This window comes from Excalfactoria chinensis, chromosome 10 (genome assembly GCF_039878825.1).
Source record: "Excalfactoria chinensis isolate bCotChi1 chromosome 10, bCotChi1.hap2, whole genome shotgun sequence".
Taxonomy (NCBI): Eukaryota; Metazoa; Chordata; class Aves; order Galliformes; family Phasianidae; genus Excalfactoria; species Excalfactoria chinensis.
Genome location: NC_092834.1, coordinates 12,511,353 through 12,529,386, shown reverse-complemented (window position 1 = coordinate 12,529,386; position 18,034 = coordinate 12,511,353). Strand labels below are relative to the sequence as shown.

Sequence of the window (18,034 nt, the reverse complement as noted above, 5' to 3'; positions counted from 1 at the left end):
AAGATTCAATTTGTGGATCTTTTCAGAAACAAATCAATAAACAGCACAAAGACAAAATTACAGTGAACATCATAGTTCATTGGTTACAGAGCTTTTTGCATGGCAACCGGCTGCAGCATACAACTTCCCAGAGATAATTATCACCTTAGTTTCACCACTTACCTTCCCCTAAAACATACACTACCATTTAAAAGGTCATGCATTTTGTTTGTTACTATTGAGGAAACCACAAGAGGAAGAATGTGTCTATACTGTTACACTACTACACAGAGCAGGTATGTTCTTGTAAACATCTAATTCTGTGATGTGAACCGTGAACACCCAAATAATCTGAAATGTAATTGGTGCAATACTCTGTACAAAGATCCAGTTCTCATGTACACATCTACATTAAGACCTTAAATCAGATCACAGCCACATGACCTAACCTAGACAAGCATTCTCTCCAGCAGCAGCCAAAGCAGGTATTTGTAGGGAGTAAAAAGAAAAGATAAAAGAAAACAACAGAAGAATTATAAAGCAAGCCTTTCTCCATCATATTCACTGCCTCCTGGTTCTTACTGTTTCTTCCTCCGTGCATTATCCAATAGTTTCCCTAATCCTTTCTGAATCCGTTTGCATCTTCAGTTTCTGTTATCTGGTGGCAACAGGTAATTGCACATTAATTACTGTGGTGCAGTATTTTTGCACATGAAATCAGGTTTATGAGAATGAAAACATTTTCCACAGTAGTTTGGCACGAAGCTATTTTGCTATATTTCATGAAAAAAATGAAATGCTCTCCACATTTTTTTTTATTCTGTTTCCTCACTCCTCATTACTTCCCCCACCCCAAATGGATAAGTAAAGTTATGTAAGAGTGTTTACCAAGTGTGCCCTCACTAGACTGTTTTCTAGTAAGCAAAAGATTTAAAAACATGCAAATTACTTTGATAAGGCAGTAACTCAGAAAACACTCTGACTGTCTGCAGGGTCAATGAACTTATTATGACAAGTCCTAGTCTTGTAAAAACACTGAAAAAAAAACTTGTTCTTCTAAGTACAAGTACACAACACGTTTAAAAGCTTGAAATAAATCTCTGTTCATGTTATAAGTTCTCACATCCTTTTCAATAGCATTTATATATCCCTTTAATTTTTACTGTTTGCATACAACAAAGTTTTACTAATGAAAAAGTACTCTACGAGATTCCTTTTTGTCTGATTTCTCCTTTCTGGAGTGGAGTGAAAGCAGCTGAGGCATGCTGGGGAGTTCAGGGAAAGGAATGTTGATTTGTCTGTTCTTTTTCATCCAAACGCCTACACAGGGCTGTGCAGTAGGAGAGGACTACAGCAGACCCATGCTGTACCTGAAGATTTCATACCTCACCAACCATTCTTTGGCCCAAAAACAACCTCCTCAAATATACATACTTTTATTCATTTATTTTTAAAAGAATAGGTTTAAAATTAGGTTCAGCCCACAATAAAGCTGTAATATCTATTTCCACCTGTCTTTTGCTGTACACATCTTAAGATACCCACTAAAATTTAACTAAACTGGTATAATTTCTCCTTTCTCACAATGTATTTCATTAAATTAGTAAGGCACAAAGTGAATATAGATAAAAGATGAAGTAATATTAAGAATAAGTTTCAAATAAAATCTATTGGCCTCATTTAAAATCCTGGAAGCTATTTGGGTACGTATAAAAAAATCTCCCACATTTTCAGCTACTGCATGACCAGTATTTAATCAGATCTCTAAGGTCTGGCACTACAATGGTTACACTTCCACAGGAATTATTTTCAAAACAATTCTCAGACAAGTACAGTACAAAATTATATTGTATTTATAATATGGCTTGAAAGATATCAACACTAAGTAGATAAATACACACACATATTCCTTCAAAATGGCAGAAAAACTCTCTGCATATGTGGGGGGCTTTACAGCATCACAGCTGAACAGCAAACATTTTCCTTACATAACTTCTGGGCAGAGACAGATTTCCTTCTGAAATCTTGTGGCAAACTATTTTTCAGTATCTTTTCAACTAGTCTCAGATCATCTCAAGAAGCAACATGAGAGCATCTATCCTATCAGTTTACCTTACACCACTGTACACATAAGAAAGACACCACCTTCAGGATTTAATTCAGGATAAAAACAAAAAAAATAATAAACAAACAAAACCAACCATATGAGTATCTTCAATTTGATAGTGAAATTTAACAAAGTCAAAATACATACTTAAATGTTCTTTGCATAGACAATGGAGATGCAGTATATCACTTCTCTGAAGGACTAAAATCACATGGCTGGGTTAGATAGGAAAAAAATTATTTCCATTAACTTACTTCCAATATAATGAGAATTGCATGCAGAGCTCTTCTAAAGCTCAAATACAGATTAAGCTTCTGAATTATAAATAGCTTTTGGCAAAACATGCCATGTCCTGCAGCAGATTATCACAGAAAGTTCAGTTACCAAAAAACTCTGCATCTCTTCCCTTCTCCTTTTCTTCAGTTAGTCTCACCCTACACGCTCCACCTTCTATGTCATCTCTAGGCCTTCTCTTGGGAAGACAGATAAAAACATCAGAAAAGCATCAGAGTATCACAGGAGTAGATTTGCAAAGGAATTGAGCACTGCAGTGCAGTTTTGAAAGACCATTTCGGGACACCATTATAAGGCAAGGTGACTGAGACAATTCTCTGCCCCTACTATTAACAATTACAAAATGTTAAGAATAGCAACTATTAAAACATACATGGACACTACTGTATCAGATATCACTGGGTCCTATGACACAGGTCACTGACTCACACACTGAAAAAAAAGGGTCTGAAAACTGCTTGCAAAGGTACTGAGTTAGCGTGAGTTATGGCAAAGGAGATGAAAGCAAAAGGATTAACAGAACACTGAGTTTAGCAAGTACAGATCAGAAATCAAAGAGAACCACACATACGGATTAAGCTGTAGATGCATACACTTTAGCCCACACATGATTTACTTAGTCTAAGATCAATAAAAAGTAATTACACTACATCAATTAATTACTGCTGTTGGTACCCATGCATAAAGACTTTACATGATTACATTTAACATGTGGGGATGCCAGTAAGGCTCTAGCAATTATTTTAACTAAGTTTATAGAAGTTAAGCTTATAGTAACAGAACTGGGTAAAGTTCAGGAAGTACTCATTTAAGTTGAATATGAAACATTAACAAACATGCTGTTAATATAACGTGATCTTTAATTCACTGAACTGTGGATAACCCTCTTCAGAGTGCTGAAATGAGATTATGTAAACAGGTACAGAGCACAGAACAGATAAAACTGGTTAAACAAGATTCCCAATGACAAAAGCTGGAATGAAATACAGTATATTCAAGCATATTTGCCATATTAAAAAAAAAAAAAAAAAAAAAAAGTGTTGTGGGGGAGGTGGCATTAAAGTATTGAAGGGGATTCTGTGGATATTAAAATTGTCAATTCTCAACTCCAAGAATACAGTTTACTTCCTATGATACATAAAATATGCCTATTTTTTCTTATTCCCATTCCTTAATTTTTGCATTATGTTTTAATAAAACAACTTCTTACTATTAGAATTACATCAAAGTAAGGTAAAAACTCTACAACATTTTCCTTTTGCTTGCCTGTATTCTTCATCTTTCCTTCCAATCTGTGTATTTGTCCTCTGTTTCTCAGGGCATTCAGTACCTTCTACATTTAGTCTGCTTTGTACCCAGATTCCCACATGCTCTATCTCTGAAAGAATAACCTTTTCATCTTAATACCCCTTTCATGCAAGTCTTGCACTCATACCTTCTTTATTTTTTTATTTTCAATATATTTTATTATACTTTTCTGTTACATTATGCTTTCTCAAACTGTAGTTTTATTATATTTAAATTCATGACTTAAGAATGAACAAGCCTTATCATCAGACATCAGCTTCTGGTGTTAGGTAAAAAGTTGAAAATGGGTTGAAAATTTGTGAGAAAAACTGAAAAAGAAAACAAAAAGAAAAAAGTCTGTCTGGAAAAAGAATAGACAGAGTTGCAATGATGTACTACAATGCAAAGATCTGTGATTGCTTGAAGATACACTACATCTGTGTTATCATGGATATAGGTGCTCAGCTCCTTTGAAGAGATTCAAGTGCTTATTATTTGTTTCTTTGCTCAATTGTGACACAATAGTGAACGTAAATCACAAGCCACACCTAGGAAGGGGAAAATCATGTGAGCTATCAGTAGAATACAGTACTAAGCACTAAATCTGCTATTGAAAAAAATCCAAAGCTCATATACTAGACTCACTTATTTCTTTATAGCAAAGTACTTCTATAGCACTGGTATTACACAGTTGCATCAATTGAATTGGAAGTGTTTCTAATCAAATTCACTGAAGAAACTGTCCCATTTTGTATAGACGCTCTAGCTAAATTAAAATGAAGCAAAGGCATTTGCAGAGCTACGCATACCTAGATAACCTCCAGCACAAGTGTAGCACAAGTTTAACAAAAGCAGCTTAACAAAACAGATATGAACTCGTGACTTACTGTACGGCAGAATCTGCTTGCAATCTGCTGAATCTGACCATTCCATACAAATTTTTCTTTGCAATAGTGTTTAAGATGCTTTTGTTCAGTTCCCCCACAAATAAAAACAGCTTCTGCTTTGTGACACAGTCACTGAGCCACAGCACACAGGCAGAAACTTGATTTCCTAGCCCAACACCGGTCCTATTACATAGTGCAGATACACACTGAACGCGCACACACACAAAAAACTGTTGTCATAAATATCTAAAACCCCAGTATCAGTCATTGAGCATTCCTGTAGGACTTAAGGCAGCTAATAAGATTTTAACGAAGTCCTAAGGCAAAGTGCTGTTTAAAAGAAACTAAATACTGTTACTGAAAGGCCATAGTTATAGTGTCAATACATGATAACTGCATCCTACTAAATATGGAGTTATTAAGTTTGACATTCCGAATAACTGCATGTAGCTTTCAGAAAGCAGTATTTTAGTGCCACAGACTCAAAGCACCACACATAAAACAAGTTATCATATTCTAGAAGAAAAGAATCAGTCTCTGACAAGAAAAACTGTCATACATAAAGAAAAATCATCTACAGCAGTCAATATAAACAACAGAAAAATGTATAACCTTATACATTTTAATACTGTATAACCTTATACATTTTAATACTGAAGCCTAGAGGATTAGTCAGACAGTTTAGGAGGAAAGTGCAGATTCTGAGCAACCTCTTCAGAACTGGAAATGAAAAGAATGTAAACTTCTCTGCCAAAATAAAGACACAGGTGGATGAGAGATACAATTTTCTTCTTAAATATACATTATGAAAGCAAAATCTAGCACATTTTCAAACAGATTAGCTATTGTAGCAATGGAAGGAACTACAGTCACTGCAGAATTGTTTCGATATGGTGTCTCTCTTAAAATCATGTGCAACTGAGATAAAGCTTTTTCCTAACAGAAAAAACTACATTCATGTGAACATGTTATTAAGCTTCCAAATTATTTCAGTGCCAGCACTTTCAGTTTTGCCCTGCAGAATCTGCCTCACTGGACAGACATTATATATATAGTAAAAAACAAAGTTTACAGAACTGCTTCACTTACAAAGTTAAGGATTCTGAAAACTAGAAATGCAAGTTACACATTTCTGTTGTTTCTGTGGGATGCATAATTCAAATATTTTGCACAGACAAACCATTATAGAACCTTCTGTGGTTAAAACAGACTTCATTTATCTCCTAGTAAATGACGTAGGATATATTGGTAAACTTTCGTATCTAACACAGATATCTTGATCAGTGTAATAACTCTTCATGCTGCTGCTAGTATGGCCTAAGTTCTGATTTGCTTAACTCCCTTTCTAAAATTTTCTGAAACTAAATTGAATTAAGCCATAGTTATCTTTCAGTCACACAGCAGGATTAAAAGGAAGCTATTCTACATAGTAGAAGCTCCACTAAACAGCTCCGAGTTTAATTTTAACCCAAATAAATAAATAAAACAAATCTAACATATAAATGTCAAATATACATAAATTTGCATAAATTTGACAAAAAATTTTGAATACGTCCATGGAATCCACAGCAAAATGAATGGAACCAAAATCGTAGTGGGAATGAAATAATAATAATAATAATAATCAGAAAGCCACAAGACTAGAAGAAAGATGCACTGAAAGCAGAAAAGTAGAAATAATAAATACACACTTACTAAAGATCTGTTTTCTCTAACACCTGAAACTAAACCCAAACTTGCAGTTGTTCACCTCTACCCTGTGAGCAACAAGTATCTGAAAAATTCTGGGGAACATCTCGTCTTCAGCTGTGTTAATCCAGAGAACCACAAAGCACCATTCACCTCTGGGAGCTTAAGCAGCAGAGGACTCCACGTCCTCAATAACATCACCTTGGAGTTTCATACTTGTTTGCATGTAATATTATAGCACATTTAACTACACCATGCTATTCAGTAGCATCCTCCACAGGATCATTGGCTTGTTTCCTGTAAAAAGCAGGCAATATTTTTAAAAAAGTCAAGGGCTTACAGTGAAACTAGATGTTGCTGCTGAAGTAAAGGCACTGCAGAAATAAATTGAGGCTGTTAAGAGAAAGGTTTCACAGCTAAGGCGCTTGAACATAAGAGTAGCCCTAGAAAATCTGAATGCTATTCTTTGCCAAAGAGTCCTTTAGGCAAGTTACCCTGCCCAGGCCTTCCAGATGGCCTCAATAACTTCATGCCCCTTAATTCTCTTAGTGCTTGATTTGACTCACTACTGTTTGATTTCTAAAAATAAAAGCACACAGTTCTGACTGAAGTAAACAAAAATTGTACCTTAAACATGTCAAGAAATACATGTTTACCATTATTTTAATCTAGGCATCTCAAATGGAACAAGAACACTCATGAATCTTCTGACAGTAACCTCTTTTCTCTCTCCTTTCCTACAGTTAATTTGGTGAATAAAATTACATACTGAACTTGCAGCTACATGGAGAAGAATTTAAGTTTGTGAAACAAATGTTATAATTCTGTTCTCTACCTAAGTGTTTAATAGTATGTTGTAAGTTGAGGAACAAACCAAAGTATGAAAAAATACTGATAAAATAAAATGTTGGAATATTTTAAGTACAAAGCTACTTTTAATTGATAGCAGACTAGAAGAAGATGAGAGAATGTATGTGCTTATACAAGTGTACTATATGATTTCGTATGCACACCTGATTTGTACAGCTCTGCCTGGCTTACGCTTACTCTGCTGAGTCCACACATTCACAGTTTCTGGAGTTCATAAGCATGCCACATTCAGTTTTCAGCTTTGGAAGTTACTCTGCAGGAGTTACTGTTATTTGTTACTTCAGCAGGAATTCAGTTCCCTCACTTCCCATCCAGCTCCTACCAAGTGTTTTGCCTGATAAAACTTAATCTAAAAAAGTTTTTTGTCTTCTTGCATAGTTATATTTCTGGGCAAGTATATATTAAAATGTATTAGAAGTACTCAAAACAAATTTACAATAAATATTTATGCAACAAAGGAGTTGGAACAACATTAGTAAACCAAATATATTTATATATTCTCCAACTCTCAACTTTGGTGAAAGCTGTGAAGAGATTAAAAAAAAAAATTAAAAAAAAAAAATCAGAGGTAGGTCTCAGTATTGAAGATATTAAAATCCTTCCACCACCCACTATTATGTCAAGAAACAGTTCTGGGGATTCACATTAAATATTCTACTGCAATCTGAGTAGAGCAAAAAACTTCTTTGATAGGAATGCAGAAAATGTTCTGTGGCTCCGCACCTTCTTTTCTACCACACCCTCATCACTGGCAAAAACATGAGAGTGATTGTATAACCGATCATTAAAAAATGGTTTTGGCTGACTTTGGTGTTTTGGCTGGTGAAATTCCCTTAAGCAGTGGCTATACAGAGCCTAATCTTTAGAAATGTTTATGCAGTACAGGAGGAATTAAAGTGAGAGGAAGCTACATGCCTTGTTCACAGCTTATTAAAATGTTGTCTCAATTCATTTAGCATAATTCGATAATTTGATCATAATTTCTAAGAACATTTATATTTTCATTCAGAATAACATTAGCTGATGAAACTGTTCATTCTTTAATTACCACACTTTAAGTACAAATATAAAGAATAAATCTCCATTCAAAATGAGCTAGTGCACAAATAAATGTTTTCTAGTTTTATAAGCATTCTTTCCATATTCATCCTTGTGAAATCAAAGTAAATTACATTAAAATCTTCCAGAAATTGTGGGAAAATTATGTGGCTCACTTCACTTTGTTCCTAGCAGCAAATGCTTAAGGTACCAAGGAAGGCACTGTCTGCTAAAACTAACTCTTAAAATCTCGTGGACCATTTTTTCAGTTTGCTGTTGGATCAGTTATTCAGCTTCTTGAACTACACATTATGTTTTTATTCATGTGACTTCAGGAATTCACATCTACCCACATCACTCAGCTGATTCTGAAGGAGTTGTGGCGACAGAGACATTAAGTCCTTTTCTTTTGTCCTTTCCTGTCAGCCATACCAAAAAATTATATCCAAAGAAAACAGATGAACACTTTGAAAAAGGATCTAAGCACAAACAAGAATTAACACAGAAACAGCCCTTTAACTGTAATTCTTACTACCTCTTCAGAAAAGAGAGTTTCTGAAATTAGTATTATTCAGGTACGGTCTTCTTTTTGTAGTTCCAGTATTTTTCACAGTAAGACAATTCTTTTTTACTTCAGATATTATTACTTCAGGTAGTCTTGGGATAAGTGATATACTAACACTGGGTAATAAAATCTTCTGCCTCTAAAAAAGGAGTCTGAAACCTGTTTAAAAGCAAAACGAAGTTTTATGGCTACAAAAAAATATAATGTGTAAGAAAATAAATTGTCTGGCTGGCTTTACTTACTGCTTTTCTACCTTGCACTGATAATATATTTATTCATTCACTTTAGAAGGAGGCTTAGCCTACTTTAACACATGGCTCAGCCTCTGGAATTTAGCTATCATTAGTTACTTATTAAAAGGGTCAGCGTGTCTCAGTATGTCTCTCTCATTGAGATACACTGCAAACAACTTGAATCCTCACCTATACTTCAGAAGGTTACTCAGTAAGCGAATTATAAACTTATAAGTGGGTCAGACTTATTCTGCCTCCTTTTCAGTCAGACCTATTCCATTAACCGGTTAAAAATTCACTTATGACAGTTTAAAGACGTCTTTTTTGACCATTTTCTCTAATCTAAACGGAATCATACCTCTAATACCATTTCCAAAACTACTTCAGTTTTGATTTATAAGATGCAATGAAAGACTTAAAGGCCTACATTGTAAAACTGAGAATTAAATCCCTTTTTACAGAGAGTACATTAAACAAGATTACCTAATGTAAGTACAACCTAACATTTATGCAGCTAAAATATCCAAACCCAGGCAAGCATTAACCTCTCAACAAATAGCCATACCCATGTCATATTATCCTCTTAGCTATGAATCAGAACACACAGTGGCTCACATTGGCATTTTTTTTTCAAGGTCAGAAGTTGCTGCAAAAACTAGAGTAAAATATTAACTAGTTAAGTGTTTATATTGTACCCTACTGAATAGGCTTATGCGGTCCAACACTTAACACATACATCAACATATACTTTCATGGGGCAAACCACCTGAATATACGTACTCCATCATCTGCTGATAAGGATTAAAAATTCTCTTGATGGTATTAAAAAATAAAACAAAACAAACAAAAAAACCTACGTGACCCCACAGGCTTTCATCAGCTTTCAAGAAGAAAAGAAAAAAATTAAATCCATTAAAATAAATAAATAAAGAATCCAACTCTGCCCCTTTCCCTCCTCAACTCAGGCTGAAACAGTTTGAATTGGGTTCACAGTGGTATCTGTGACTACTATACGTAGATCTGGTTTTATCTCTACCACATTTAGATATGATGCAATCCAACTCAAAGAACACTTTACAAAACAATTTTGAACAGAAGCTTTCTTGACAGTATAAAATTCATACAGTATAAAAACAACCATCTTTATTGTGCTTTACTGGCATGTTTTTTATTCTTATTGACAACAAAGCTATTATTCCATAATTTCCTCAGTATTCCATTTAACAGATGGCTAAAACCATGATTCTGCCACCAAAAAACTTCCTTTCCATGTACAAGACAGAGAAAATTCAAATCTATCTTTCAGATTTTCCACATACTCTTCTACAGCACATTCCCAGTACTGATTCCTATTTCAGGAATCCTTTTCTTTCACTATGACACTTCTGTTTGTGCACTATTCTTTTTTCCTACAACCTCTGCTGTGTTTGCAGGATCACAACTGAAACTGATCACCAGGCTTCTACAAGGCTAGTAAAGGAGGACCGAGAAAGGGGGGAAATCAGGACATGAAAGAGGAAACACTGACATGAACCACTAACTCCACTATCCTTTTACTCTGCATACACTTTAGATCACTTACTAATTGGTTTCCAACATATAAACCAAATCCAACATTATCTCAACACAGTAAGGGCTGCCCCAGGCAGGCAAAGGAAATTAAAATCCACTAGCGGTATGCTGAATCTTAGGTGGTCTTCTCTAAGTTGTGTAACTTGTTTGAGTTGAGCAGCCCAGACCTGAGCACAACACTCAGTGTGCAGGTGAAAGATGAGCTATAGATGTATGTACAAGAGAGCATAAGGATATTTTTATGTCCAAGTAATTCCTATTATATAATTTGTTTTGTTACTATCGAGATGACGTACATATTCAGAAAGTTATTTATTGTAACCCCAAGGCTTCATATTAGAGTGGAACAAATTAGTTAGTTGACAGCCTATTACTTTTATAAGTAAAATTTGAAGTAATTTTCCCATGTGCATCTTTTTACAGTTGTACACATTAATCTATCACTTTACATACAGCAGAGTCTCTGCAATGCCTTACAATCAGCAGATGCCTCTACCCTCAGTAACATGGGCAACCACAGTTTGGTGTTCACAAAGCACAGCAGTTACTTTGATTTAACACTGAAGCTACATATTCCAGCCATTTCCACTAGAAAGGCATACAGAGCATATGTCAACATCATTCACAACACTTAACTGATTTTTTGTTAAGCTTCTGGTCTACATAGAAGAATTTACTAGCTTTAAAGAACAAATATATTATCAGGTCAGGTACAAAAGATATACTACTCACTTTCATCTCAGAATTGTTTACCTTGTGATTTCTTTTACTGATCTAGATTCACCTAAATTCACAACTACCTCATACAGCTTGAGGGGAAAAAAAAAAAAAAAAAAGACTTTTCTCATTATTTGATACTTTTAAATTAAATTATAAAATCATGTGTATTTATAAGGGAGTATATATTTAGTTTACAGCATGGGAAGAAAGTAAAAACATTCTTACTGTTCCTATCACTTGTATCACTTGGTCTGCAAAAATTCCTTCTATTTAATCACACCAAATACGTGCTAGCTAGAGCTCACAAGACCACAAGCTTCATTGCATTCTTCAAATGTGTTGATAAACAAATAAACTCCTAGTGCTGTTTGAGCATCTGTTCTATTACTTTGTGGATGAAGTCAGAAGTATAACAAACCCTGAATAAATCAGTCAAGGTCAGGCTTAGGTAAATCCTGTTGTAATGAGACAACTACCTCTTTCTATTTTATCTTTCATTTAATGCATCATTTGTGCATCCTGCATTTCAAATTCAGCACTGCTGTGTAGTTTGCAGCTATGCTTCCCTGAGCTGGTTCAGTGTCAGGGGAGCTTGAACTGGTTGCAGGTTTGCTGCAACTTTCTACCTCTTGTATTATTTTCCACAGTTTATTTCCAAATTTTACTGAAACAGTGGCCCTTCATCTAGTGGCAGAGTACTTGTGGTTATATAGTACAATTCTGGCCCGTTGTGTTGGAGTTTAAGATTAAACAATATAAATTTATATTTAAAATCAGGAGAGGACTCATACTGATTTCTTCTCTAGCACTTGCAATGATAAAGTCATCACTCATTAATTAGAAAGGCATTATTTTTTTAATTTCTTACCGAAGCAAAAATGTATGTTATCCTACAGAAGTATGTTACAGAGGTGAAAAACTTTTACTAAATGGAAGTAGTCTGATCTCAGCCTTAATAAACAAGCAACAATGTTAAGAACAGTCACAGTGACTCCAACATCACAACTGAAAGATGTAACACAAAAATGATTTACCCAGGTAAATTCAAGCAAATAGAGAGCTCAGGATCTGTGGTTTTATGTAACAATCTTTATCAAAAAGCAAACAAACAAAATTACCACCATACCAGCGTGTATGAGACAGTACAGCACATAACAAATATCCTCCCTTTTTATTCTCCTAGTCTGTGTTTATAATATGATTTAAAACAGATCCACGTAGGGCTTCAACAACACAGACTAACTGTGCTGTGCATACCTGTAGTAGCTGGAAAATTCTGTTGATTTAACACTGGCACAAAAATGATTTCCTTTCTACCAGCAAATACTTCCTTTGGGGCCTAACACAAAACTCTATTCAGTGTACTGATATGAGTAAAAAGAAGTAGCATAAGATTTAACAACCTGATACATATATATATTTCAATTTACTCCCATCTGTGAAACATCACTGTAATTATTTTCTTTATGAGAATCTCTTACATCATTTACATACTACTTTTCCTCATTAAGTGTCCCTTTCCACTTATGTTTGATGAGAACTTCTTGCATCTCACCAAGCAGTAAACATCTTTCCATCTTGTAGTAATGCAGAAAGTACTTAAAAAACAAAAAAATAACCAAACAGCTTCAGTTATATAAACCATGATTTTCACACACACAGTCTCAGGTATCCCAGATCGATAATAAAACCAGAGATTAACATCTTCTATAAGATCAAAGCAAATCACTGATCTAACTCCTTGTAGAGACCTGTTTTATTTTCCCAATAGGTAATTTATCAAACACAAACAAATAATCTCAAGCAGTGGGCACAGGCATAGCCCTAGATTACTAAGATCACTAAGGATATTAAAATCTTCCAGTTAAACATTATAAAAGCTTCTCTAAAACAACAAGAAACATCACTTGAGTAGAATAAGAGCAAAACTAGCTCTTAGAGCAACATGAATGAGTTAAACTTTTGAACATCTTAGATAGACTATACTGTGCAAATTAAAAAAAAAAAAAAAAAAAGCTATTTATAACTAAGTAAGTCACAACAAACCAGTCATAGAGCCATTTCCCAGACTATCTTATTGTTATGCGAAACAGACTCCTCTTTCATTTCTTGTCAGTCACAATTACAGTTCCATAATTGAAATACAGTAAATTACCATGCAGTAACTTTGAGAGACGGTTCATTGAGGTTAAGCTGTCACTACAATTACTGTAAAAGAAAAAATGTTAATTTAAATGTTCTAGTTTTCTTTCAAAGGAAAAGAATGAATTTGGTTCAAGCAGCTTAGATGAGTCAAATATCTTCATAATTAAATAAACAATGAGAAACGAGATATTTAAACACTCAAACAATCTCAAGCAGAAGTTCTAGGCTGTAAAGAGCAACCAGCGCAAATAAATTTCTTTAACTGTTGAAGAAAACTGCATATCTAAAAACAGTCCTTTAAAAGTATACTCTTCATATGAATTTATCTGAATGCAATATCTATCCAACATCTTCCACCTGAGATCCTACTTTGCTCATAAAGCACACAAAGCTTTGTAGACTTCTTTCAAGCTTAATTCCAGTTCCATTCTACATCATGTTTACAGTCATGACTAGGAGGATTAACTGCAACTCACTTAACACTACTGAAGTGTGAGGAAGATACTAAGTAGCATGAACATTTCTAAGCATTGTCATTGTCACTGCAAAAATAATATTCTAAATTTCACAAGAACTGTTCCCTGTCAGAAAACAGTTCAGTAAACTCCCAGCTACTGTCCCTGTCATGATAACCTCACAAAGAACATATTTTGATAAACAACACAAAATAAGCACCTGGAAACTGTTCCCTTTTTACTCCTCGGGAAGACTGCCTGGCTGATGTTGGAAGAGAACTCCTCCATTCTTATTTCCCACTCTCTGCTGCCTTCCTTGCACTTTTGGTCACAAACAAGATTAGCCCAATAAACGTAACCAAAATACACTAATAAGTAATTCAACAAGCAAGGTGGGACAATGTAACTAGGGAATAGAATATAACACAAGAAGTTGATAGAAGGATGTAACAAACTGTGGAGAACTGCTAAAATAACCAAACTATCATCTGAACAAGGCACACTGCCGCTCTTCAGAATATGCTCAAGATTTCAGTGATGCCATTCTACTCAAGAAAAGCAAGAAAAAAGTCCTCTGTACTACCTCACCTGTTGTCTCTCACAGTTTGCAACCAAGAAAAAATGTAGTCATGTTGTCAAAAACTGAGGAAAAGGTTCAAAACTTTAGCTGCAACAAAGAATCAGAACATTGCAGAAGTATGAAATAAAGCTCAGTATCGGAAGCTATGAAATCTCCTAGCGCACACCCTTATCTATTTATTTTGTTTAAAACAATTAGGATCTGAAAGCATATAGTGATACATTATGCCCTGTGAAGATTAATAATAATCACATATCTCACCTCAGTTGCTTTCTCCAAGCTCTGTTGTAGATTTAGCATTTCTTTATCATGTTGCTCTTTGAGTTTATCCATCTCCATGTCATGGCTAGACACCTCTTCTTTTAGTGCTCCTTTTAAAGCTGTAAGCTCCCGCTCCCTCTTTCTCAAAATTTCTTCTTGTTGATCTTTTGCTATTAATATTTCTTGCAGATCCTGCTTCATTTGCATTAGCTCCTAAAGAACATTAAAACCAAAACTAAATACAACTGTGACACAGATGGCTCCAATGCCTGCTCTGTTTGCGTTTCAGAGAGGACAATTAAGAATAAACTCCCCAAGGCCAATTTTGTTTCTCACAAGCTGTTTGCAGCTTTTACTAAAATCTACTGAAAACCAAAATTACTAGAATGGATTAGAATGATAAGAACTGTAACTGATGTTTTATGCAAGGGATAAATATATCTGATGCTACAGAACCACAAAAAGATTTTGACAGCATTACATGTTACAAAGGATGCAAATAAAGTAGGAGTCAAAATAAGGCTGCATTTTAACAACTCCCTTAGTCCTACCTTCACTTTCAAAGAGGTAGATAAAAACAAAGATCTTTGTTTTCTACACTGCAAGATAAGTGAAAGCAATGATAAAACCTTGCTGACTTTTCTTCTGGAAAGAACAAAGTTCTTCCATAATTTAAAACATTTTAACTTCCAGAGGTGCTGCTTTCCTACCAAAGCTATGCCTCCACACCCTTTTACTCCCTCCCCCAGTGTTTTCCCTAGAAATAACTTCCCCTTGCCAAACTGCTGGGAAAGAAGTATGTGGTCAGTGAATCTTCTGTGGACAGTTTTCAATTCTGCTCTGATACTCTGCTGAAACTTCCAGCTGACTATCAGGTAAGGCACAATCTTCCTACTTCAGTTTCTTAACAGTCAACAGAATTGAATGTTACACAGATAAACTAAGGCATGTTTTTCTTCTCCTATTTCTTGGTTTCAACTTTTTACACAATTATTTCAACTTCTTTATCCCCTTTCTATTACTTTACAACTAACCTCAATCAGAACCTCTTTTTCCCGTTCATCAGTATGTTTTGCATTATCCAGTTCATCATGCATCTCAGAGAGCTGGTCTTGAAGGTCTCTGATCTCAGTCTGGTGCTTTTCCTGCTCCATCTTCACTTGAAAAAGCCTCATCAGAAAAAAATCAGAGGGGAATTTTTTTTTCTTTTAATTGTAAAAATACTAATTTGTTCTTTCATGTAGTTAAAAAATAAATAAATAAAAATAAAAAATACACTTATTTACTCCCATGTTCCACACAAGGGAACAGGACATGAGGCAGAAAAATGAAACATCAGAGAAAAAAAAAGTGAGAGTACTTTTAAATAGATAATTAAGTGGAAAGGTAAATTGTATTCTAAACTTGGAACAATATTTTTGACTAAAGCACTCAAGTATTCCTGTATTTTAAAGATTTGAATCATGTGTTATGACAACAAAATAATAAAAACAACTAGCAGTAAAAGGATATATAAAAATCAGTAATCTTTCTTTTCCTTCAAGATATTCTGAAAACATGCAATTTTTAAACAGTAGAAACATTTCCTACAATAAGACATGTCACTGTCTGATTCCATTAATACACTCAGAAGGCACAGGTACTTTTAATCTAAGAAATCTGAGCTATAAATCCAAAGAATATGTTTTCTAGAATCAACTCACTCCTCTAGGTTTTGCCTGAGTTCCTTCTCGTTTTCTTCCAGCTTCTTTTTTAAGGCATCTTTTTCACTTATACTTTCATCAAGTTGGAGCTGAAGATCTTGCAGGCTTGCTCGTGTAGCATCTCTCTCCTCTTTGCAATTTTGCTGATTCTAAGTTTTGTACATCAAAAGTTCACCAAGATAATAGACTAAGCACGAATACTCATTTTTTATTATATGAAAACAATCATTTCAAAGTTTTGATATTTGACAGACAAAAAATAATATGAAGCAGAACAGTTCAATTATCTGATACATCTACACACGTTTCAGCCACTCACAGAGGATTGTTAATGTTCTTTTATCATAAACATACTGGTTTCCATACACAACAGTTTAGAATGCATGAAATGCAATGAACCCTATGAAACTATAATGATTATGTAAGCATCAACAGTTTACAAAACATTCTTAATATTTAAGTCTGATACAGAATACACGCTGGAAAAGTGAACAAAAGATGCCTTCCCTTCTATACAACATTCAGCTGATCAGTTGTCACTTTCTTAGAAAGATATATTTGAAAGATTCAAAAGCTTTATAACAAAACAATACAGTACCGTGATTTCTAGATCCAGTTTTTTCTGCAACTCTTCCACTTTCCTTTCAAGTTCAGTTTTTTGCTCCATCAACGCTTTCACTTCAGCCGAAGTATCAGAAACCTACAATTACACAGAGATGCTTTTTCTCACAAAGACAAGATGTTCTTTGACAATTTAAGATTCTAAAGTGAAACTACAAGCAATACCAATAAAGTGTAACACCAACTGCCTGAGATCAACTGGGATTTTTCATACAAACTAATATTGTCAAAGGAACCGCGCTTTGATTTTCATAAAGCTTCTTAGTAATCGCTGAAGGCATGCTGCCAATAGTACAGAAAACATTACAAACCAAAAAAAAAGAACCAACAAACAAACAAAAAAAAAACCAACAAAAAAAAAAAAAACCATCAAGTTAGGCAACATCTGAATTAAATCACTAATACTTTGGGACAAATTTTACTGAGATACCTCCAATTACACAGACATCAAAGCGATTCATACACAAGTCAAGACAGATTTTCAAGTTCATTTTCCAGGGACTTCTAAAAATATGTTTTATATTTTCATTTTGACTAATTATAGACTAGGTTAATACATTCACCAGAAGTAAACATTTAGTCCTTCTTGTGCTATCTTTGCAACAACCAGACGTTTCTTCACTTTGCTTTAAGACTGAAAAAACAGCGCTCCTCAGAAACAAAAACTTTTTAAGAAGCAGAATGTCGATGGCATTAAGGTAATATGACTTAAAAAAAAAACAAAAAAAAAACACTAGATTAATTATTTCTCTGAATTGCGTATCAAAATACCATCTCCACTTAGGTACCAATATGCATCATTTTAACCAGAAGATGCTGCAAGATTATTTTTCAAATCTATGTAAAAGCCAGCATTTTTTTCAGTACAACGAACTTCTGATGTCCACGAGATTTACTGCTTGCATTTCTTTCATCTGATAAGCGAACACTGACACAGTCCTCACAGCAGACTTTAACAGTCTTTTTTAACTGTTAAAAAAAAAATCCAGTAAGGCATTTCAGCATATGATTAACATTAAGCTGTATCA

The 18,034-nt window shown here is 34.5% G+C and overlaps 1 protein-coding gene across 5 annotated transcripts in view; it reads right to left on the bottom strand.

Moving 5' to 3' along the window:
• Positions 1–18,034, bottom strand: part of CGNL1 (cingulin like 1) — a 49,974-nt gene that overhangs the window by 16,731 nt on the left and 15,209 nt on the right. For all 5 annotated transcript variants that reach the window (XM_072345355.1, XM_072345359.1, XM_072345358.1 and 2 more), the window contains exons 5-8: positions 16,984–17,085; positions 16,386–16,534; positions 15,717–15,852; positions 14,683–14,895 (exon numbers count right to left, since the gene is read on the bottom strand). In XM_072345355.1, the coding sequence (XP_072201456.1) occupies positions 14,683–14,895; positions 15,717–15,852; positions 16,386–16,534; positions 16,984–17,085 (600 nt within the window). The remainder of the gene's footprint in view (positions 1–14,682; positions 14,896–15,716; positions 15,853–16,385; positions 16,535–16,983; positions 17,086–18,034) is intronic.